The 23,078-nt window shown below is 57.5% G+C and overlaps 1 protein-coding gene across 1 annotated transcript in view; it reads right to left on the reverse strand.

The window, feature by feature from the left end:
• Positions 1 to 2,912: 2,912 nt before the first annotated feature.
• The window catches only part of KIF6 (kinesin family member 6), a 424,022-nt gene continuing 403,856 nt past the window's right edge, over positions 2,913 to 23,078 (reverse strand). Inside the window, exons 17-21 of the mRNA XM_062187187.1 lie at positions 12,254 to 12,338; positions 11,308 to 11,443; positions 7,731 to 7,831; positions 4,660 to 4,749; positions 2,913 to 3,378 (exon numbers count right to left, since the gene is read on the reverse strand). Of these exons, the coding sequence (XP_062043171.1) occupies positions 2,913 to 3,378; positions 4,660 to 4,749; positions 7,731 to 7,831; positions 11,308 to 11,443; positions 12,254 to 12,338 (878 nt within the window). The remainder of the gene's footprint in view (positions 3,379 to 4,659; positions 4,750 to 7,730; positions 7,832 to 11,307; positions 11,444 to 12,253; positions 12,339 to 23,078) is intronic.

Genomic DNA, 23,078 nt, shown 5'->3' on the forward strand with positions numbered 1-23,078 from the left:
GTGGTTTGAACATGATTTGGTACTTTGCACAGATGGTTAAACTCCAAAGTCATATGTGAATGGCACCAAGAGGGTGGAAACTGTCTGATTATGGAGTTTAGTGGGTGGGCCTAGTTGCAGGTGTGTGTCCTCAGAGGGAGGTCTTACAAGAAGGCTGATTGTAAAAGCCTGAGGGGGGCCCAGCCACTCTCATTGCTTCCTGGTTCTCCAGGTGGTCCCTCCTCCACACAGCGCCCCACCACTGCCGACCACCCCCACCATCCACTGCCCTCGTCAGAGGCCAAGGCAGTGGGGGCGGGGGCCCCGATCTTGGACTTGAACCTCCAGCGCTGAGCTCAATGAGCCCTTTTTCCCTATACAGCTAGTTGTCCCAGGTGTTCTGTGGCGATGTTTTTTTCAGACTGATGCAGTCTGCCTGGTGCTGCTGAGGAGGGACCATGAGCCTGGGGACACGGAGCAAGGGAGATGGTGGGGAGGAAGAGGGTGGAACCAGGCCTGGCACTGCAGATCTGATACCATGTGCCAGACCCCAGGCTGCCTCGCAGTGTAATTCAACAGAGCTGTTCCTCGTTTCTGACACCCCCACCTGTCCTAACAGAGCCCTGGAGCACACAGGCAGAGAACAGGTGCACCAGAGCTTCTGCAGGGCAGGAGTTCCAGTCGCCCTGGGCCCCAGTCCCAGCTCTGCTGCACGTTAGAACCCCCTGGGGAGCCTTCAGAAACCCTGATGCCTTGAGTCAGGGTCTCTGCAGGTGGGGCGGGTGTTTCCAATGCAGTCAGGGCTTTCATCTTTCTTGCCCAGTGGGGACCTTTGGTGATGTGGCTGCACCAGGGACAAGCAGCTTGGGTCAGGACTGTCCCAGGCTGACAGCCACCGACACCACAGGTGGTGGTGATGGGGTGGGGCTGGGAATGAATGCTCCAGCTCAGGGCTGACAGTGGCACGACATGCCAGGTGCCATGCCTACTCTGATCACTTTAGGAATCGAGAGACGGAGCCCTCGGTCTGTACTGGTTGGGGTCCCGGCTGCTCAGCTTCTGATCCAGCCATCTGCCAATGTGCCTGGGAAGGCAACGGAAGATGGCTAAGTGCTTGGGCCCCTGCAACCCATGTGGGAGACCCGGATGGAGTTCCTAGCTCCCCAGCCCCGGCCGTTGTGGCCATTTGGGAGGAGTGATCCAATGGATGAAAGATCTCCCCCCTCCCCATCACTCTATCTCTCAAATAAATGGATACATCTTTTTTTAAAAAGACACTCTTCTGACATAGACCTTGGGTTTTGCCTCCCCACCCCACCCTGGCTCCACACAAACGGGCAGGCGCCTTCCTGGTCCCCAGTGAAAGCAAACAAGCCCTCCCTCTTGGCCTCCCGCTGCCCTGGGCTCCGCCCTGGTCCCCTGCTCCTCTGGGCAGCTCTGCTCCCTGGAACAGCCGCCTCTGCTCTCCACCCCAGCTTCCTCCATTCTCCCAGCTCCCTGCCCAAGGCGCCCCATCCTTGTCCACCACGGTGTACACAAACGCTCCCTCCTTCCTCACCGGCTGGCCTCTCCGTGGCCAGTGACTGACTGGCTGGAGGCCAGGTGCATGTGCACCTGCACCTGCGGCTCTGTCTCTCACAGCTCACCTCTGCCCTACACTATGTGTGGGAGGCCCCGGGAGCTGGTGTCAGCCAGGCGATCACCTCGGTGCTCCTCCGCGGCGGGGCCAGCCGCTAGTCCTGTGGCTTTTCTGCTCATCTCTCTCTAGTCCTGGCCCTCCGCGGCGTCCATTCAGCGTCTCCTCATAGCCATCTGCAGCTCGCGACTGGCTGACCACGCTCCAACTTCCAGCTGCTCCCTGACACCTGCTTCTCCCTGCCTTTCTCGTTTCAGCGAGCAGCACTGCCATCCTCTTAGCCACTAGGTGGAGAGCCTAGCAGGTGCCCTGGCTCTCCAGGGGTCAGTCCGGGCCACACACATCCCTCCCGGCCCTCCAGCTCCTCTGGCCTCCTTCCCACCTGGTGACCACACCGAGCTCCTCCCCGCCCCCCGCCCAGCACACAGAGAGGTGGCCTCACCTCTCTCTCCAGAGGGGCCTCCCCTTCCCCTCAGCCGACAGCATCACTGTGTTGTCCACGGCAGCACACTTATTAGGCCCACAAGCCGTCTGGCCACCTGCTGGGGTCACTCCCTGTCCCCTTCCTCCACCCCGCATGCCAGTTTCTCAAGGGCTTGGCTGTCCCTTCCCGGCTGTTTCCCCAGTGCCTCGTGCACAGATGGTACCCAGGAAATACACTGCTGGCCACTGGCTGGTCGCTCATGACCGCTCAGCCTCTGATCCATGTTCACGAGAGCATCTAGGGCATAGAAGGGGCCTTGTGGACGGCAGGAAACTGAGGGAGAGGGCAGGTGGGTGGCAGCGCTGGGCTGCCCCGGGTACTGCTGCTGGGTGTGCTGGTGCTGGTGACAGGCCGGATGGGCGGCCCCCCCAGTAAGGGAGGACAGCACGCTGGGGGCGCCACCGGCATGCAAGTCCCCTCCCTCTGGACCACAGATGCTGGTGGAGAGGCTGTGGGTGGGACCCCGGGGGCAGGGGACAGCCACCATGTCACGCCATCAGGAAAGAACAGCTTTTTGGAGCGTGGAGGCAATGCTGGGCCTGTCCAGTAGCCTTGGACTATTGGGAGGAGGCTAAGACCAAATGCAGGGCTGGGCTAAGGGGCCCTGCAGGTATCTGGGGGCGGGAAGGCAGCAGGAGAGGCCTGGCCACAGCGGGTGGGGGCTGGGCGGCCATCAAGAGGAGGGGGCCCGGCCGGCGACGCAGGCCGGGAAGGCTCCCCCTCTTCCCGAGGCCTGGCACGCCACACTTACTGCCCAGGATTGTTCCTCAAGTGCTGTTTACGTCCCCCAGGCCGGCGAGGCCAGCCTCGGATTCAGCAGATGACCCGAGCTGCCTCAGCCCTTCCCGACCCAGGGGCCGGGCCAAGGACAGCGCTGCCTCTGGGGATAGGGCTTGTAGATGCGCAAGAGGGAGCCACAGCCCTGTCCCGAGGGGTGGTCCTGGCCAGCTTGCTGTTTCTGGGGCTGCCCCTGGGGGCTCTCGCCATGAGAAGCAGAGGCCAGGTCAGTGTGAAGTGACCGGAAGGCCAGTGCGCAGCTTTGGGAACACGCAGGAAGCTGCCTGCTTCCTCCTCAACAGCCTTCTGCACCCCCCCACCCCCACCGCCATGTCTGCCCCTGTGCTGGCGAGCAGGGCCTGCCCCCCCGCCGAGGGCCCCTGGGGTACACTTACATTTCTTCTGCAGGATGCTCTGCCTGGCCTTGATGAAGGCCAGGATGTCCGAGTCCGTCTGGCTGTCCCCGGTGAGGGGGATGGATGACATCGGTCTCGTGGGGGTGCTGGGGACAATCACAGGTCGCATTTGGTTGCGCCTCAGGGGCGGACCCAGCACTTAGCTTCCCACCTGGACTTTCCGTTTTCAGTGCCAGGGCCTCGCCCGGAAGTGAGTGACCCTGCTGACCTCCTCCTCTTCCCCTCCCGCCCGCCATCAGGTCACGCAAGGGTTATGGCCTTAAACCCTCCCGTGGCTTCCCCTCACTCTTGGAATACAACCCAAACTCTGTCCTGGGCCTCAGCAGCTCCTCCGTGACCTGGCCACGGGTCACCCGGTTCCGGCCACCCTGCCCTACCCCCTGGTACTGGAGCAGGCGGGCTCCCTGCAGCCAAGCGGCAGCTGCTTCCTCTCCGTGGACTGCTCTCCCGCTATGTCTCTCCATAGCTGAATGTGCTCCTCTCTCCCCTCCCCAGCCCCTCCCTGACCTATCCCATTTTTCTGGGCCGGGTCTCCTCCTGCAGGCTGCCCCCTCCCCTGCCCAGATTCCCATACTCCTGACTCTCCCTATAGTCAGACCCTATTTAGGGGGCTAAGTTGCTATGACACTTCCTTTGCTGTTGCGTGTGGCCAAGTGACCTGGTTCCGGCCAATGAGCCCGAGTGGGACTTTCAGGAAATGTCCCCCACGGGGGCGGGGGTGGGGGTGTGTCCCTTCCCCTCCCCCTCCTGCACCACCCGTGAGGAGAGCCAGAGCAGCACACTTGCCAGGCCCTACCAGTCTTCCCCATCGCACTCTTTGTTCCATGCGGCAGGGTGGTGGGAGCATACTGGGGGGAGGGCTGCTACTGGGAGTTCCAGTGGGGGTTTGGGGCGTGCTGCCAGGCAAGCAGGAGCCTGAGCAGGCCTTCCAGGTAGGGCACTGGGGCCTGGGCTGGAGAGAGGCCCGAGCAACCTTCTTTCAACCCAGATGCGAGAAGCTAATGGTTCGTGGGCCTGGAGGCCAGCCATGTCCGCTCGGCTTCTGCCAAGGGCTAGCTGCCTGTGCAGGATCTGAAGGGAGCTTGTTGGGGGTGGGGGTGCAGCCTCTTCTCTCCTTATTTTGCCTCTGAGTGTCTCCATCCACAAGGAGCTGGGAAGCAATGCTCGGCTCCAGCAAAGGCGTCCGAGACCTTGGGGGAAGGTTCTCTGACTGTGGGAGTGGGAAGATGATGTGAGTGTCTAGGCTGTTCCCAGTCCTACTGGACAAGGGCTCCTTGGGTTGTAAGCAGAGGGAGGCCATCCCTGTAGGCCGGCTCCACCCACTGCAGGGCTGTGATGGTTGTCAGAGGGAGGGCGAGACCACGCACCTGCCTTCTCCGGGGGTGGTGCTGCCGCCCGGCTCCTGGCTGTGCAGGCTGGCACAGGGTGAGGGCGCGATCCTCCGGGCACTGACGACCCTGCAGACAAACCAACAAGAGCACAAGGGGTGTGAGGAGGTGTGAAGAAGAGAGAGCCAGGGCTTAACCATACTGAGGAGTTGTTCCAGACTGAATCCTGAACCCCAGTGTGATGGTGATGGAGCCCGGGCTGTGGGAGGCTGCCGGGCTTAGACAAGAGCCCCGTGGTGAGCACAGGAAGAGCCTGGAGCCCAAGAAAGGGGTGTGTGGCAGCCAGGAAGGCACCCTCACTGGGGACGGGACCAGCTGCGTGCTCTGAGGGAGGAGTCCCAGCCCCCCACTCATCACGGCTCTGACCTCCCCACACTGCCTCACACCTGTGCCCCGCCCAGAGTTTCTGGCTGCATCCAGGGAGGCCCCACCACCTCTTGGGCGGTGAAGAGTTGGGTGTCAGTTTCAGCCGCTCCATGTCGTGCTGTAAGGACTTAGTGATGGGGCCGTCTTCCTTGCTATGGCCTGGGCCTGCCTCCAGACACTGTCCGAGCTGGAAGAGGCCTGAGACCTCGGCTGGTCAGAGCCTTCCTTTTAAAGACTGATTTGTTTATTTGAGAAGGAGAGATACAGAGAGAGCAAGAGAGAGAGAGAGAGAGAGAGAGAGAGGAGGATATATTGTCCATTTGTTGGTTCACTCCCCATGTAGCCAGGGCTGGGTAGGGCTGAAGCCAGGAGCCAGGAGCTTCTGGGCCTCCCATTTGGGTTCCAGGATCCAAGGACTTTGGTCATCTTATGCCACTTTCCCAGGTGCATTAGCAGGGGGCTGCATTGGGAAATGGAGTAGTCGGGACTCGAACCAGCACTCATAGGGGAGATGTCAGCATTGCCTTAACCTGCTGCTCTAGATCCAATTCCCAGCAGTCCAGAGACTGTCTGAAGGTCTGCAAGGCAGGCGCCTGTGCCAGGTTTGGGGAGGGCTGCTGCAGGGCCAGAGGCAGCCACAAGGTGGCAGGCTCCTCATGCTTGTCTTTGAGGAACCGGGGCCATCCTCAGGATATCTGCCAATACTGATGGCCGATCTTGATGCAATCTGGACCGGGAAGGAGAACGGGCTTTTCATCCTGCAGGGGCTTGGATCCTAGTGGGTGAGGGGCTGCTTGGGAGAGTAGCAAGCCTGCAAGAGCAAGGCACTGGCACACACATGGCTGACCCAGTGGTTCCCTGTGCGGAGTTCACAGGTGCCAAACTGTTGACAGCTGGGAGCCCGTGGGAGAGGAGAAGAGACGGGCAGGACCAGGGCAGATGGGGACGCCCAGCCCCTGCACAGGCCCAGCTGCCCGGCCTGTCACCTCAATCAGCTCGCGCCAGAGGATGCAATGTGAAGGCTTGGGGCTCCCGAGGGAGGTGACTCCCTGACCTCTGGGCTGCTCCAGCATCCCTGGAGGCCTGAGTTCAGTTCCTGAAAGCCTAGGAAAGGTGCCACGGCTGACTCGTGCCCTCCGTTTCTGCCCAAGCAGCCTGTGACTCAGAATTCACTGTCCCGGAGAGAGCATACTCCAGCCATCAGCATGAATGATCTGCCTCTTAATCAGGACTAATTAGCAGCGTTAATAATACTTAGGCCTCTTGGGCTGCCAATCAGAGCAGTTAGTGTGTGGCCTCGGGGCCTGAGCGTGAGGCTTCCTGAGCCCTGTGGGATTCCACCAAGGGCCACCCCCCCGGGGTTGCAGTGGGGGGAAAAACTGGTTGGGCTCTGCCACACATAGCTGCTCACAGCGTGATGGAGTCACGGGCACCTGGTGTTTCCTACAGGTGATGTGGAAATCCAGCCTGGGGGAGGCCGGGGAGCTGGGTTCCTGGCGAAGCCCAGGCCGAGAGGGTACCGTGGAGGGAGCCCAGGATGGCTCGGGATGGCCCCCTGCCACCCAAGGCTCGGCGCTGTGGCGTGGAAGCTTCTAGGCATGCCCAGGCAGGGGTCAGCTTGAATGGGATTATCTCAGGAATAACAGCCAGCAGGGTCTCACCCAGGACCCCATGGTACATCACGTCTGCCTGGGTTTGCCTGGGCTGTGCCAGATTCCCGGGCTCTCCTCGCTGCTGAGGACCTTGGCAGCTCTGGCAGGCCCGGCCAGGAGTTTCGCAGAACTGTCCTCACTCATCAGACCGGCACATGGTTTTTTTGTTGTTGTTGTTAAATATTTATTTTATTTATTTGAAAGGCAGAGTTACAGAGAGGGAGAGGCAGAGAGAGAGAGAGAGAGAGAGAGAGAGAGAGAGAGAGAGATCTTCAATCCAAATGGATGAAGGGTTTGGCCAGAGAGAAGCCAGGAGCCAGGAACTCCATCCGGGTCTCCCATGTGGGCGCAGGGGCCCGAGCACTTGGGCCATCCTCCGCTGCTTTCCCAGGTACATTAGCAGGGAGCTGGATCGTAAGTGGAGGTAGAGGTTTTATCCACTACGCCACAGCGCCAGCCTCCCCAGCATGTTCTTTAAAAGCTTTAGTTCACATTTCCGATGTTGGAGCTCAGCGCCCTTCATACCCTAAGAAAGGCCAGCTCCTCGGGGGCGGAGAGCGAGGCCCCACTGTCCCAAGTCTAAGGCTCGCAGGACAGCAGGAGCCACTGGCTCCACTGCCACCTGGCTGTGTGGTTGGACAGGGACACGGGGACCATCCCCGCACCCAGGGGACCCAGCTCTGGCCATCCCTGTGGGGTGACGGGGCGGCTGCCCACACCCTCGCTAGGACAGTCCTCCACAGGGGCTCCCCTGCACCCTGGCAGGCCGACCGCCCCCCTGTGCTGCTCCAACCCCCTCCGTCTCCCAGGCTGGGCCCCCTCTCTGCCGCCAACCTCGTCTTCAGAGTCCAGGGCAGGGCCAGGGGGAAATCTCCCGTGTCCATCACCACAGCCAGCTCGCAAGCCCCTGGCTTGGGACCGACGGCTAAGTACACACTATAAAGAATTCATCTTCCTGGACGCACACTGAGGGCAGCGAGGGCAGGCGGAGGAGTGGGGCAGGCAGACGCTGCTGGAGGGGCGGAGCCTTACCTTGAGGTGACAACGGGCAGGTAGGACGGCTCACGCTGGGGTTCAGACACCTGCAGACACGGCTTCGCGTGATCCACCGAATTCATTGCTGGCGAATCTGCCTGTGGGCCCGAGCAGCGTCACAACGTCAGCTTGGACCTGAGGACATCTGAGCACATGTATCTCAGGGGGAGAAAGTGGGTCGTCTGAGCTGGCGGGAAACAGGTGCAGTCGCGGGACTGGCCACCGTGACAGGCATCACGCTACCTTAGGAAGCATTATGGGTAATGCTTGATTTATCTTCTGGGCCATCCTGTGCATACTTTCTGTCACTAGAAAATTATTTTAATCAATTTATTAATTTTTATTTTTATTTGAAAGGCAGAAAGATGGAGAGAGAGAGAGAGAGAGAGAGCACCATCTTCCATCAGCTGGGTCACTCCCAGGATGCCAGAAACAGCCATGTCTGCAGCAGGATGAAGCCAGGAGCCCAGCGCTCAATCTGGGTCTCCCACGTGGGTGGCTGCCTCCCAGGGTGCACAGTGGCAGGGGGCTGGAGCTGGATCAGAAGCAGAGGAACCAGGACTAGACCCAGGCACTCTGATGTGCAACGCCATCTTAACCAGTGCACCAAACATCTCCACCGGGGGAAGAAAAATGCTTAAAAGTTATCTGACAGTTCTCCAGGAGTCTTTCCTGCCTTTGCTCCTTCTTGTTCTGGAGCCCCCTACTGGGGTCAGGAGAGACCCCTGGAGCATCTTGGATGTCCCCAGAGGCCCGCCAAGCCCGGAGCAGAGCGCAGCAGCTGGAGGCCCTGTGGTGCCCCCCGGGGCGCGAGAGCACAGGACACTGTGGAGCAGTAGCTCTCAGGAGATTCCCACCCACTGCGCCGTCTTCCAGGGAGGCTGGTGCCGGGCACGTGCTCATCACCTCCCTTGCTCTGCTGAGCTATGGGGCTTGCTGCCCAGCCCCCTGTGGGTGGCTCTGCACGCTGTAAAACTGTTAGGGGCAGCAGAGGACTGGCTGCTCTGAGACAGTGTCCTGCTCCCCCTGGGGCTGTCATCAGGGTCCCTTTTGTTTCAGTGACACCCTGTGGGACCAGGGACACGTGCAACGGCCACCTGTGGCTACTCTATCTCTCACTGTTGATGTTAAGGAACAAACAAGACTGGCTCAGCCTTGCCTGGACCCTTGCTGAGCCACAGTGGACTGCTCCCCGGCTATCACTGAGTAGCTGACCTCCCTCAGGCACCTGCTGTGGCTGAAGGCTCCCCTCCCTGTTGACCCCGCCAGGAAGGCTCTGCACCTGGAGTCCAGAGAGAACCCAAGTGCACTGGGGGTATGGATGGGAACCAAGGACATCCCCCGACTCATACCTGACATTAACAAGTGCAGACAACAAACCCCGGAGCATCGGCAGTACCTGTGACCTCGTCACCAGCAGAAACCACGTGTGTTCTCCTTAACCATCTCAACCCAGGAATCTCAAGATGCTGTGTGACTGTTTCTCGGACATTATGGCAAACAGGGATCACATTTTCCCGATAGTAAGCCCCCTAGACCTCACTGATTTACATATTTATAAAGTGGGGCCCATATTATCCCCTAACTTTGCGTTTAAACTATTTTGATGTCATCCTAGTCTCTCTGGTTTTCATTATTGTCCTCGATATTTACTCTTATCCAATGGCCTTCTCCGTGGGCCCGCTTGGGAACACACTGGCATTGCTCCGCTATGCATCTTGGGGCAAATATCTTCCCTGCCTCTCCGCCTCCTTGTCCTTGAAGTGAAGTCTCGGCCTGTGAAGTCGCGGCGTGGGGGCAGGGGGAGGCGTTTCTGTACTTCGTTGTCTCCCTCATACACCGCCCAGGAGCCACACAGGGGCAGCCTGAACCGGGGCTTCACACTGACACTTCTTAACAGGCTGCTTGCTTTGAAGCACACACTAACAGGCTGTTTCAGCCTCCGTGACATTGCAGGGAACGTCTGGGCGCTTGTCTAGGAAATATGCAGAAATCAGTCTGCAGATATGTTTTGAGTGAGAAACTAAAAACAACCTAAATATTTAACAGCAGATCAGCTATAATTACAATGCAGTCGTTCGATGGGACAGACACAGCCGTCAGAATGACGTAGGAGAGTGAGAGGGAAAGAGAGCCAGGCTGTACAATTAGGGGAAGAAAAAGCCATCTGAGATGTGAGGGTAATTCAAAAAGTTGGTGGAAAAATTCAGTTAAAAGATGCTTGTGCTGGTGCACATTTTTTGAAATCCATGCAGTGTTTTCATAATACATATTTCCGTGAATTTTTTTGAAGACCACACACATGCATGGATTTCAAACATTTTTTACCAAAGCAAATTTATTTTTTAATTCCATTTCCATGAACCTTGTGAAATGCTCTCCTACTTGAAACCCAGTGTCATTTTATTTTTATAAAAACAATATGTATGCATGGAAAAAAGATACACTATGGGGCCCACGCTGTGGTGCGGTAGGCTCAGCCACTGCCTGTGGTGCCAGCATCCCATGCTGGGCACCGGTTTGAGTCCTGGCTGTTCCTCTTCAGATCCGGCTTTCTGCTTATGGCCTGGGAAAGCAGCAGAAGATGGCCTAAGTGGTCAGGCCCCTGCACCCACATGGGAGACCTGGATGAGGCCCAGCTCCGGCCATTGTGGCCATTTGGGGAGTGAACCAGCAGATGGAAGTCCTTTCTCTGTCTCTGCTTTTCTCTGTCTGTAACTCTACCCCTCAAATAAATAAAATCTGTCAAAAAAGATACAATAATGAAAGCAAACATGATGATGCTGGTTATTCTTAAGTGGAGGGATTAAGGTGTTTGTTACTTTCTTTTTTGTGCTTTCTATGTTTTCAAAAATTTCTATAATCCATATGCATATATATATATATATATGATGCCAAAATTTAAAAAAAAAAGTCAATTGTGATGGAATGAGAAGGCCATGCCAAGATGGTGTCAGTTATTCAGGAATGGTTTTGGAAACCACCTGGCAACGGAGCCTGCCAGGCAAGAGGCTGTGATTGGATGGCTTTGGAAACCACATGGCAATGGAGGCTGCCTGGCAACAGGCTGTGATTGGGTGGCTTCAGATACTGCCTGGCAACAGGCTGTGATTGGTTAGGGCATAAACTGTCCCTTGACCGGATTGGCTGCCTCGGCTATATAAGCTGCTGTACCAACTGAAATAAACGAGTCTGCGGGCTGCTCGCCTCTGGCCCACTTTCACCCGACTCCCGGGGTCTGTGTGGTGACTCTGCGCCTCTTGCCCCCACCGCGCTCCTCCCCTCAGAACAAATCCACAGCAACAGTCAATATGATATCACTAGAGAACACTACACAGAGCAGCAGTGGCAAAGCCCCCTCTTGCAGCCCCATCTTTCCACGTGTCAGGTGGTTATTGCAGGCAGCACAGCAAGGGCACAACGGACACCTGCCAGTTTGCATTCCTTGCTCTGCAGACAAGTACTTGCCTCATGAACCAGACCGCCTACTCTTCCCTGACTCCACAGCCCAGCCACATCCTCACCGTACCTGCACCTGCACCCTCACCATACCCGCACTGCACCCGCACCGCACCTGTAGTCTGCTGGCCTCCTCTGCCCACCAGGCTTCAAACTGTTTCTGCAGCTTCACCTTGGCTTTGTCCATAAGCAGCTGCAGGTGCTCAATCTCCACCTTCAGGGCTTTCAGGCGCGTGAACATTGTTTTGTACCTGCAGTGGAATCAGAAGATTGCTACTGCTGCCTCTTTTCCCCCAGATAGTTACGGTTTTTATCCACGTGAGAGGTAGAGTGACAGAGACAGTGAGAGAGAGATCTTCCATGTGCTGGTTCACTCCCCAGATGCCTGCAGCAGCTGAGGCTAGGCCAGGCCGCAGCATAGAGCCAGGGGCTCTACATGCGTGTCTCGTGTGGGTGGTAGGGTCCCAAGTCCTTGAAACATCATCTGCCGCCTCCCAGGGTTTGCGTTACCAGGAATCTGGGATTGGAAGTGGAGCCAGGACTCAAAACAGGCGATGTTGTTTGGGATTGGGTGTCCCAAGTGGAGTTCCAACCAGTGTGCCAAGTGACCGCCTCACGACAGCTGCCTTGCACGATCACACCAGGGACAGAGCCTGGGTCGCACAAGCCTGGCAGCGCTGCCCTGGCCCCCAGGCACTGGGACGGTAGAGGAGCCTGCTGAGACCTTGACGGTCTGAACTTCCCAGGAAACCTGTGGGTGAACACCGCCGTGGTCATGCCTTTGGGCTCCACTAGGTGGCAGCAGTAGACAAGCGCAGCCGCCCCCGGGCCTGCCTGGCCTCCTGCGTGGAGCAGCCCACCCTCACCCTTCCTGGCCGCCCCGTCTCACGCTGCCTGCTCATTTCACACGGTTTTAGCACCCAGCCGCTGGACCCACTTCCCCGAGTTGTTCCGGCCCTGGGCTGGGGGCTGACCACTCTGCCCTGCCCTGGACAGCTCCAGGCTGTCCTTGAGGCCCCTGGAGGCCGAGGCCAGGCTGTGCTGGCCCGAGGGAAAGGCACCTGGTCTTTTCTTCCTCCAGCTGGGAGCGCAGCGTCTCTTCCCGCGGGTCCGGCACCGGGGGCACGGCCGTGTGTTCCGAGATGCCTGCGGGAGGAAGGTGCAGGTAGGTAACTCAAGGAGGAGGGTCAGAGGGAGAGTGCGATGATGTTTAGGGCTGGAGACAGAGTTCAAGTGCATCCCAAGATGAAAGGGAAGCTTGTGGATTCCTGCTGGGGCCTCTGGAGGGTGCCCTCTGCTCGCTGAGCGTGAGAGTGAGCGAGCAACTGATAGAGGAGGGGGAGAGAGAGAGAGAGAGAGAGAGAGAGAGGCTTCCAGGACTATGCTCCCTGGCTGTCCCTGCAGGGGACATCTCCCCCCACCTCTGCTGATACTTTCCTGTTCAGCTCACTCCTTTCCTCTGCCCGTCCCCTTCCCAGGACGGGCCTCACTGGATGCCCCCCATCTTTCTCTGCACCAGTGGAGGCACTGAGTTGCCTGGCCTCAGAATCCTGTCCCCTGGTTTCCACTTCCCGCTGCAGCTACGGCTGCGGCTGTGGCTGTGGTTGTGGCTGTGGTTGTGGCCACGGCTGTGGCTGTGGCTGTGGCTGTCCCACTGATCGCCACCTTGCAAAAGGCACCGTTAGGGCAGGTGCTGTTGATGAGCAGGCAGGGCTAAGACCGCGCCCGCCTGTGTGTGGTGCACGTCACCAGCCCTGATGAGGCCGACTGCCTGCCGTGGTGCCCTCGGTTCCCCGGGGCCATGGGCACAGGTCACGATGGAGGACGGGGCTGCACCCCGCCGCTCTCTGGATCTCCCCCGTGCGTTCTTGAGACTCCACGCCATCAGTGTGTGCTGGCAGGTGTCAGACGTGATGCAGGAAGGGCGTATCTGCGCATCAAACCCGTTGCTTAGAGCCTTCGATGGACTGAAAGTCCCTTTCCTGGGAGTTTCAGGTGTGGGGCCCCCTGTCGTCCAGCTGCTAAAAATGGACACCTGGGAAGCTGCTTCTCCTTTTGCTTCCCCCCCCACCCCCCAGCAAGGGCCCCTAGGGAATTCTAAGTCCTGCTCTGTGGTCACTGGCTGGGGGAGTGGGACAAAGAGGGGCCTGTCATCTGATGGCAGAGGCAGGCGCAAGGGCTTAGTGGGCGGCTGGGCAGAAGCGAGGGGTGATGGCCGGGGTGGCCGGGCCTTCTGTGGCAAGGCCGTGGGGTCCCCCTGGGAACGTGGAGTAGGCCTTGTGCTTGGCTCGTGGCAGTGATGGGGCCAGTGCACCTGGGGTGGCGGATACGGGAGAGCGTGGTGAGAGCGGAGGTCAGTGGGGAAATTGAGGCAGGAGCGCGTGGGAGCTGGCAGGCCTTAGCAAGGCCTTTGGTCTCCAGAGATGGGAGGCTGCAGGGTTTTAAGGGGGAAGAGTGGCGTTGCTTTCCTAGCTGAGTCAAGCCGCTCTTTTCTGATCAAGACAAAGCTGCTCCATGGGGAGGAAGGGTCAGTGAGCGGCGCCAGTATGTGTGAGCCTGTTGCAAGGATGTGGGAAAGGAGGCTGGGGCAGGGGACTGGGGGGGGCACAAGCTACCCCCGTTGTCATGGCAACCCGGAGGTTCTGTGGCCAGAGGTGAGGTCTGCTCAGTGAAGTGCATTGTGGCCCGGCAGGAGGCCAGCCCTGGCTGCTTGGCGGGGCTTATCAGGCCCTGCTGGACAGACACAGGGCTCCCAGGAGCTCCCAGGGAGCCAGAAAAAAGCAACAGAACAAGAACAGAGCGAGAGGGAGGGCACAAAGGGCTCTGTAGGCTCCGTGTGTCCCCGGGACTCTGGCCAGGGGCAGGACCTCCAGTCACCTGACAGGGGGCATGGACAGCCATCCTTTCAAAGACAGGGTTCTGGCTGGGACAGCAGCACAGGAGGTCAGCGGCCTGGGTGGCCCGTGGGGGCAGCTGGCTCCAAGGCAACACAAAAGCAAGTGAGAAGGTGCCTGGGGATGTGAATGTCACAGCAGGGGTGCTCAGACGGCCGCTGAGACTGTGGGCTGGGGGCGCACACAGGCCCGGGCTGACCTTGTCTCTGGAGAGGTAGCTGTGCGAGGACAGGCAGGCTCGTGCTGGGAAGGCCGAGCCCAGACACCGCATGGTTGCAAGGATGCGTGACTGCTCCTCCCACTTCCCGTGCGCCCCCCCCCCCACGCACATGCACGCACACAGAGCTATCTGACATGTGAAACGTGCAGAATCCCAGTTCTTTGGTTCAGTGGTCCTTGACTGGGGACGCTGTGAGCGTCACTTAAGGAGCCTGGGGAAGCGTGGAGTCAGCCGCCCTCCGCCACAGCTCCGAGTCAGAGTTTGCCAGCAGGTGCTTCTGACGCTCAGCCCTTGTTGGGGAGCACAGCGTCAGGCTTTCAGCCCATTTCCCACACTGACACTGCACGCAGGAGCTACTGGAGAGCACAGGGCCTGCAGAAGTCTGGCTAGCGACGTGTGTGGCGGCTGGTACGGTCCCCACACCCCTGCCCACGCTCGGGACTTCTGCGAGCCACCGTGACAAGGGGACACGAGGAAGACTAATTCCAGGCACGGCTGCAGCTGCCTGCACTTGGCCCTTGTAGGAGCCCAGCGAAACCGGAATAATATTGAGGGGCCAGGGTTTGAAGCAGGCCAGAGGAGCGCCACCCCATAGCTCAACAAGACAAGATGGAAGCCCATTCTAACAAACATTTGCCAATGGACAAGATTTAGGTTTGGACCAAACAAAACAAAACAAAAACAAACAAGTGGGAAAGGGCTCCATTAAGGCTGGCCCTGCGTTCACAGTTGCTAATGTAGAACCACTACACCTGCTCCTTGGAGATGAAGACGTACAAATACCCCTAGACTCCGAGACCTCCATGGCTTGGTCTCTCTCTCCACTAGCTCCTCCGTTTGCTGGGAGTTTCTCTGTTTCTTACTCAAGTAACGCTTCTTACTCTTCTCTTCTCACCCTACTCCACGTCGGGAGGGGAGCCTGGGCTCTGGTCCGGGCAGACATCCATCCCGGGCCACACTGCGGGAGCGCAGAGTCCCCCTGCCAAGCTGTGACTCCAATGCACGCAGGAAACCACAGGGCAGAGCGCTGGAGTCCGTGCGTCCTGACTGGCCGGTGGCTTTTGAAGGCCATGCTCTTCTCCAGCTCTGGGGCTGTGGCTGAGAAAGCTTGAGTCTCTTCCCCGGGGGCTGGGCTGGGCTGTGAGGACTGCCCTTCAACAACCGACAGCTATGCGCCGCGTCCCAGCCTCATGGGGCACCTGCAGCTGGCCTGCTGAGCCTGAGAAAGCCGTCCGTCCACCCACTGGAGCCTGCACTCTCCAAGGTCAGCCCTGGAGCCCCGCAGACAGCCTGTCCCATCTCCTTGGCTGTGTCCAGAGCCCTAAGGAAGGCAATAGTGACCTTTCCAGCCACGCCCCAACCTGAAGGGGCTTCCCTGGAGGGCACAGCTGGGGATCCAATATGGCCATCACTCAGCCAGTGCCCTGCAGAGAGCTCTCAGCTCTGTCCCAGGACACACATCTGGGCCGGTCCTCTCAACCATCCTACTGAGAATCATTTGCTGAACACCCACTTTGGGCCTCTCTAGGGCAGCCCACTCAGCCTTCTCTCTGAGAAGTCGAGGTGTGGATTCTGGTGGAGACCGACGGTGTTGGGAGCGCCATCACCACCATGGTCAGCAGCTCGAGGCCGAGACTCTGGCTGCCCAGTCAGGCCACTTCCGGTTTCATGGCTCACATTTCTGGTGGGCTGCAGCGAAGGCCCGCCGACAGGTGCTCAGGGCCACCATCCGTCGTGGTGCTGATTTTGTGCAACACACGGCCCGCTCAGACTTCTGGGGGTGACAACCCAGCAGGGCCCGGGGCACACTCATGCCCCTCCCTCGCTGCCCTTCAGTGAACGCTGCTCTGGGAGCTGGGGGCGCTCTGAGAGGAGATGTGGTCATGCTTCAGTGCGATCAGAAACTGGCCATGTGCCGCTGGGAGCCAAACACAGCCCAGACTATCCCCACAGCCAGGGCTGTCCCCTGGGGTGTGCATGTGGCATGGCGGTTAAGACACTGCTTGGGACGCTCAGTCCCACATCCCAGTGACTGGGTTGGAGGCCTGGTTTTGCTTCCTATTCCAGCATTCCTGCTAATGCGTGCCTTGAGAGCAGCAGGTCCCTGCCACCATGTAGCAGACCGGGACTGAGTTCTGGGCCTCTGGCTCCAGCCTGGTCCAGCCAGGCATTTGCAGGAGTGACCCAGTGATGGTGGCCTCTCCTGCGGGGTGTGCTCCTCCTGCCCTGCTGTGTTCCCTGTGGAGGGGATGGCCACACGGGGAGAGGGGCAGGGGCACCAGGGCCGCTCGGCAATGGGAGGGAGGCCCCAGGTGCTCCCTGCACGCATGGGAAAGATGATTCTAGTTCCATGAGCTGCCTGTGCTAGGTGCAGACTCCCTCCTGTCGCAATGGGAGTCGTCTCCTGCCATCTCTCAATAGACCTTTCTGCTGAACACCGCGATCTCTGGAGCCGGACCCACAAGCCCTCCCGCTTTCCCAGGCTGAGGGCACTCCCCCTCCCCCCACACTGTCCACAGGCTGGCCCCCGTCTGCTTCCCAGCCCATCGTGACATCCTCACTCCTTAGCTGGCCCGGTCACTACACCAGCTTGTGGCCCGGTCACCACACCAGCCTCATGGACAGAGACAGCAGCAGGAGCCTTGGCAGTCCTAGAGCCCAGGGACAAACTTAAGGGCTGGAGCGCGGTGTGTGCTAAGGACACACGCACATTTTTGGGAAGGCTGGTTTTGTGTGGGCCCGTGAGAGTGAGTATGAGCCTTCCTCCCATAAACAAAGTCTTTTGCTGGCCTATTAGTGACATTTCTGGTGTTGAGTTGAGGTTCCTTTATAAAGCCGTCTTCCCTTCCTTTTAGAAAAGAAAATCTATCAACTACTCACCAATATGCAATCAGCCTGTTCATTTGGCAATGATATATTATGCACTGGAGTCAAAAGTGAGTCCTGAGATGGACCACACGGAAGAACTGGGCACCTTTTCAAAGCAAGATGGCAGGCGCTGGCCAGACAAGCCCAGTGCTCACATCGGCCCCAGCCGGGGGCCAAGACAAATGTTTGGAGAACACTTCCTTAAAGAGAGCGAGCAGTAGGCTCTGAGCCCACCTCACCCCCCACCTCCACCCTGGGGCACGGAGGGCTCGGGTTCGAGGGGCGCCTTCCTCCCTTAGAGGCAGGGAGGGCCTTGGGAGAGCCTCGGGCAGCTTGGTGAGGCTCCCGGAGGCCTGTGGGTCCCTCTTGTTCAGCAAATGTGGAGGCAGGGGAGGCGGCCGAGGAGCTGCTTGAAGCCACAGCAAGGAGTTCCTGCTGTGCCCTGTGTACCCAACACAGCCTACAAGCACGGAGGAGTGGGGTGAGGGTCGCCTGGATGGGCGGTGTGCTGCCAGGTGTTTAACAACCAGCTCTCGGGGTGGGTGGTGTGCTGACCTGTGTGATTAGCAATGTTTGTGGTGTAAATACTGCTGCTACGGTCAGCTTCAAGCTACCACCGCCGTCTCCTGGGTCTGGAGTGGGATGGAGATGGACAGAGTCATGTCCCAGGAGCCAGTGAGCGCTGGCGGCAGTGCCCCACCCGGCTGTTCCAGCAGATCTGGGGTAGGTGTTCTGTCTGGCAGTTAAGCACCCAGTGAGGACGCACAGGTCCCTTACTGGAGCCCCAGGGTTTGGTGCCCAGCTCGGCTCCTGACTCCAGCTTCCTGCTACTGCAGGCCCTGGGAGGCAGCGGCAATGGCTCACGTGACTGCGCTCCTGCCATCCACGAGGGGGACCTGCTGCAGTGCCTGGCCCCACCCTGGCTGCTGTGGGCATTTGGTGAGTGAATCAGCAGCTGGGGGTTCACGCTCTGTCTTCCGAATGAATAACAATAGCAATAATCATAATAAAAATAATGATTGACCCCCATTTAGCACAGTCACTTAGAAAAGTTGTGTGGCCTTAGGAGAAAGGAACTGGCCCCTTCCTATTCCCTAACCCTGCGAGTCTGAATTATTGGGGCTGCAGGTACACCATCCGGTGACCCACGTGTTTTGTAGTTGTTTGTGACTGACAATGAATGACAACTGAGCTATGGGGTTGCTCAATTTCAATGCAGGGCCGGAGGAAGAATGATCCCATCTGGGGGGATTTATAGGCGCGCAGACAAGCAATCTGCGCTAGTCCGCGGGCATCCCCACAACGCGGCAGGGCACCCCCTGCAGGTTTTGTGTCCCTGCTAGAAATCACAGTGCCTGCAGAAGGAAAGAAGGGTCAGCGTTGTGTTTGCACCTGCACGGCAAATGATCCTGGCACAAAGGGCAGTGGGGAGAACGGAGATGAGTCAGAACTGCACGGGGGTCCCCATTTTGCTACCACTTCCACCATCACAATGATTCCACAGAAACAGTGATTTTGTTTGCTCTTGAATCCTTTGTCTCTGCTACTTCTTGGACGTCTGAGGGTTACTACAAACCATTTCAGACCCCAAAAGCTCAGAAAGTGATGCAAATAACACCCTTCCACCACCTCTGTATTTTAAACAAATTTCGTCTAAATAATTTCCAGCAATTGTTTCAGTTTTTTTTTTAATAAATTCTGCCTTTCTTTTTATTTATTTGAAAGGTAGAAAGACAGAAAAAGAGACAGAGAGCTCTTCCATCTGCCAGTTCACTCTCTAAATGCCCACAACCTACGGGGCTGAGCCAGGCCAAAATCAGGAGTGGGGAATTCAGTCCGAGTCTCCCACACGGGTGGCAGGGACTCAAGTACTTGAGCCGTCACCGCTGCCATCCAGGGTGTCCATCAGCAGGAGACTGGAGTTGGAAGCTGAGTGAGAACTCACACCCAGGCATCCCACTATGCGTGGGCATCTCCAGGGATGGCTTCACTGCCGATCAGATGACAGAACCGTGGAGTCCTCAGTGTACTCTCCACAACCCACCACCCGCCTTCCACAAAGCTAATTCTGTCCTAATGGCATGCAGCCTTCTCTTTGTGTGTTCTCACCCTATACTGAACACCCCTTAAGTATTACAAAGCTATTTCTTGGCGCAACAGGAGGCTGCATACGTGTGCCCTTTGTAAATATTTGTTGAACTGTATACCTGAACAAGATATATTTTTGGCATCTTTCTGAGTTTGTCATAGTTCACAGCAGAGAACTCTCAAACCTCTTAATAAATAGTCTTGAAACTATCGGTGTCGTCTCACAGACATCACTCAGCAATTTCCTGCCACTGCCGTTTTCAGAGTTGTTCGCGCAGCTGCGTGAGATGTGGAAGATTCCTGTTAAATGCTCCATGGTGTTCCACAACACAGCCAGAGTACATTCAGCTACCCTCTGCCGGGGGCCTCTGGGCTGTCTGTTGCTTCTGGGGCGCGTGCGCGCGTGTGTGTGTGTGTGTGACTACTTGCTAGGGAGAGTGGCGCTGTGGTGAGCATCTCCTTGGGTACACGTGTGACACCTTTTTGGGTAACGTTCCTGGGCATGGAATTGCTAGGGCACAGGGTTTGTGTGTCTTCAGCTTTAGCAGGTGTTTCTAGAATCAACCCCAAATGATTGTGCAGGGGCTGTACCTATACAATTCACTTCTCTTTGCTCCTCACCTCTTCCTGCTTTGGATGGAATCCACTGTGCTGTGCTCCCCTGGTGGCTCATGCCCACGGCTTGACTCTGATGTTCTCCTACCTTGGACACCCTGGGGAGGCTCCTGCCCTTTACAATGGCTTCCCGGGGGGTTTAGAAATAGACAGCACAGTTTCCAAAACACCGCTGGATGCTTTTTGTCGGTTACGTAGAACACAGAGCACCTGCGTCTTGTATTTCTTCCCCAAACTCATCATCAGCTTCTCTGGGGAGATGGGAAAAAGTTACCCGGGTCATTACATGTGCAACAGCACTATTGCCAGGAAACACCGAGACCTTCCTCGGGGCTGGATTTGCCAAGCACAGAAGGAGGGGATAACTGTAATATACTATTAATTATAATATCATACTAAATTATTATATATCACAATGCACTACAATATAAATTATATTAATATAATACAGATTAATATATTATTATAACTAATACAATAATATAATAACATCACTATGAAGAGTCTAGAACTTTTTAAAAAAGATTTATTTATTTTTATTTGAAAGGCACAGTTACAGAGAGAGAGGTCTTCCATCGGCTGATACACTCCCTGGATGGGCCCAACAGCTGGAGTTGCGCCGATCCGAAGCCAGGAGCCAGAGGCTTCTTCCAGGTCTCCTATGCAGGTGCAGGGGCCCAAGGACTTGGGCCATCCTCTACTGCTTTCCCAGGCCATAGCAGAGAGCTGGATTGGAAGTGGAGCAGCCAGGATTGGAACTGGCACCCATATGGGATGCTGGTACTGCAGGTGGTGGCTTTACCTGCTACGCCACAGTGCCAGCCGCAGGATTTTGTTTTCTATACATTTCCTAAGTGCCTAACTCATTCAAAGTAGCACATGTGATTTCTGTACATGTATATGATGAAAAGAATGGCTTTAGCAAGTGGGACCAAGATCCTTGGTGATCGAGGGCTCAAAGGAACCGGCAGTCACTTCCTGGAGCTCCGCTGTGTTTCCGCAAGGAAGAGAAATCAATGGTGACTTGAGCAGAGGTTGCCAGAGAGACGTGGTTCCCCTGGGACTGTGATGGCCTCCAGTGGCTATGCTGGCTGGCGTTGGTGTCATCCAGCTGTGATCAGCCCTGTGATGAGGGGCTCTGCTCGCTGTCTGGGCTTCTCTTTCACCAATTCCCTGCGGCTGGAGTCAAGAGTCCCTGGTGACTTACTGAGCACCTGCTGTGCCCCCGGCTCCCGTTCGTCGGCCTGCAGGATTGGACCTCCTTCTCACAGGACTGAGGTCAGGGACTTCAGGAAGGCTGAGAGACCAAGGTCACGGAATGAGCAAGTGGCAGTGGCTTGAGTCCAGCTGGGCCCTCCTGATTCCAAGGTGTGCTGGTTAATTTTATGTGTCAACTGGATGGAGCCAAGGGACACCCAGGGTGCATCTGTAAGGGTGCTTCTGGGAGAGATGAGCGCTTGAACGAGCAGACCGAGGACAGGAGATCCCCTCCATGAGTGAATGGGTATCACCGATCCACCGTGGGCTGTGCTTCCTTTGCGTCAGCTGGTCTATCTGTCTCTTCCTACCCCTGGACATCCACTCTCCTGGCTCTCAAGCATTTGGACTGAGGCTGGGACCCAGGCCACTGGTGCCCCTGGTCCCTCGGGCATTCTGGTTTGGGCACCACCCTCACCGACTCTCCTGGGCCTCCAGCTCCCTGGACTACTCAGCCTCCCACCATCGCAAGAGCTCTCCTATTTGTCCACCCATGTCCTGTGGGCCTGCTTATCTGCTGAACCTCGCAAGCTCCTTTTACTAAACCTCAGCTGCACTCAAGACAGGTCCCAGGGCTGATGCAGAGTCCCTCCCCACTCCCGCCCCCTCTTCTCCAAAAGGGCTGATTGAGGGAGGCTGGAACCACTCAAAGGGTCTGACGTCTTGGCGACCGGGAATTGGGGGGTGACTCCTCCTCACTTCCAGCCTCCGTGCTGAGCCTGGAGATCTGGCCAACGACTCTGAGTCACTGAAGCATAAGCGACCGAGGACTCAATTTGCCTTGAGTGGGGTGACTTCATCATTGCTCTCCTGGAGCCACCTGCGTTCTCTGGGAACCAACTGAGGTGTCACCTCCACCTTTGGGGCAGCTGCTCCCTTTGCAGTCAGCTTTCTTTATCATACATCTGTTGAACCCACCCAAACCCCTGCATGTCTGCACCAAGGTTGCGAGGGTTTCCTGCGTTCCCAGGGGAGCATGCATTCACACAGGCTAACACTGTGGCCCTGGGGAGCCGGCAGGTGTTACAGAATCCATATGTCTGCTCAGCAAGCAGGAAGCGAATGCCTGCTCAACCCCACGGACTGTGCTGGGCACTGGGGCATCGCTTGGTCCCAGCCCATCCTTTTGCGGCTGTTGGATCCCAGGCACGTAGCCCCTCAGTTACCTAGGTGCACCTGTAGGGCGCATGGTGATTCCTCAGATCTCACTGATGTATTCAGAGCCTCTCGTGTGCCCATCACTGTGCTCCGTGCCAGGGAAAGAAAGGTTCTCTGTCCAGTGCGAGGATGAGTGGGAGACAGGATGAGCACAGGTCAGTGGGGGAAGTTCCATCACAGATGTCTGCGGAGAGCTCTGGGTGGGCCCAGAAGCAGCAGGACAGCTCTGGGGAAGGGAAGTTGGAGCTGCCGCTTTTGGGAATATTTTCTACAGAGCCCCAGGCCCGAGGGAGGGAGACATGTTGAAGGCTGCGGATTCGGGGTTGGTGCTGTAGCACAGTGGGTTAAGCTGCTGCCTGCGACACCAGTGTCCCGTATGAGTGCTGGTCTGAGTTCCAGCTGCTCAGCTTCCCATCGAGGTCCCTGCTAACGGGCCCGGGAAAGAGCAGCAGATGACCCAAGGGCTTGAGCTCCTGCCAGGCACATGGGAGACCCAGAGTTCCCAGCACCTGGCTTCAGCTTGGGCCAGACCCAGCCATTGCAACTGTTTGGTGAGTGAACCAACAAAAAGAAGGTTCTCTCTCTCTCTTCCTGTCACTCTGCCTTTCAAATAAATAATGAATAAAATCATTAAAAAAGCTGCAAATCTCTTTCTGCACACATAAGTGTGAGGGCAAAAAGACAAAGAAAGGTTGGTTGAACTGGGGTGGGGCCTGGCTGTTGGCTTGCTGACCTCCCCCGCCCCCGGCACCACAGCAGAGCCCCGTTTGTAAACCACTGGCCTAG

The sequence above is a fragment of the Lepus europaeus genome, chromosome 3 (assembly GCF_033115175.1).
Source record: "Lepus europaeus isolate LE1 chromosome 3, mLepTim1.pri, whole genome shotgun sequence".
Lineage (NCBI taxonomy): Eukaryota > Metazoa > Chordata > Mammalia > Lagomorpha > Leporidae > Lepus > Lepus europaeus.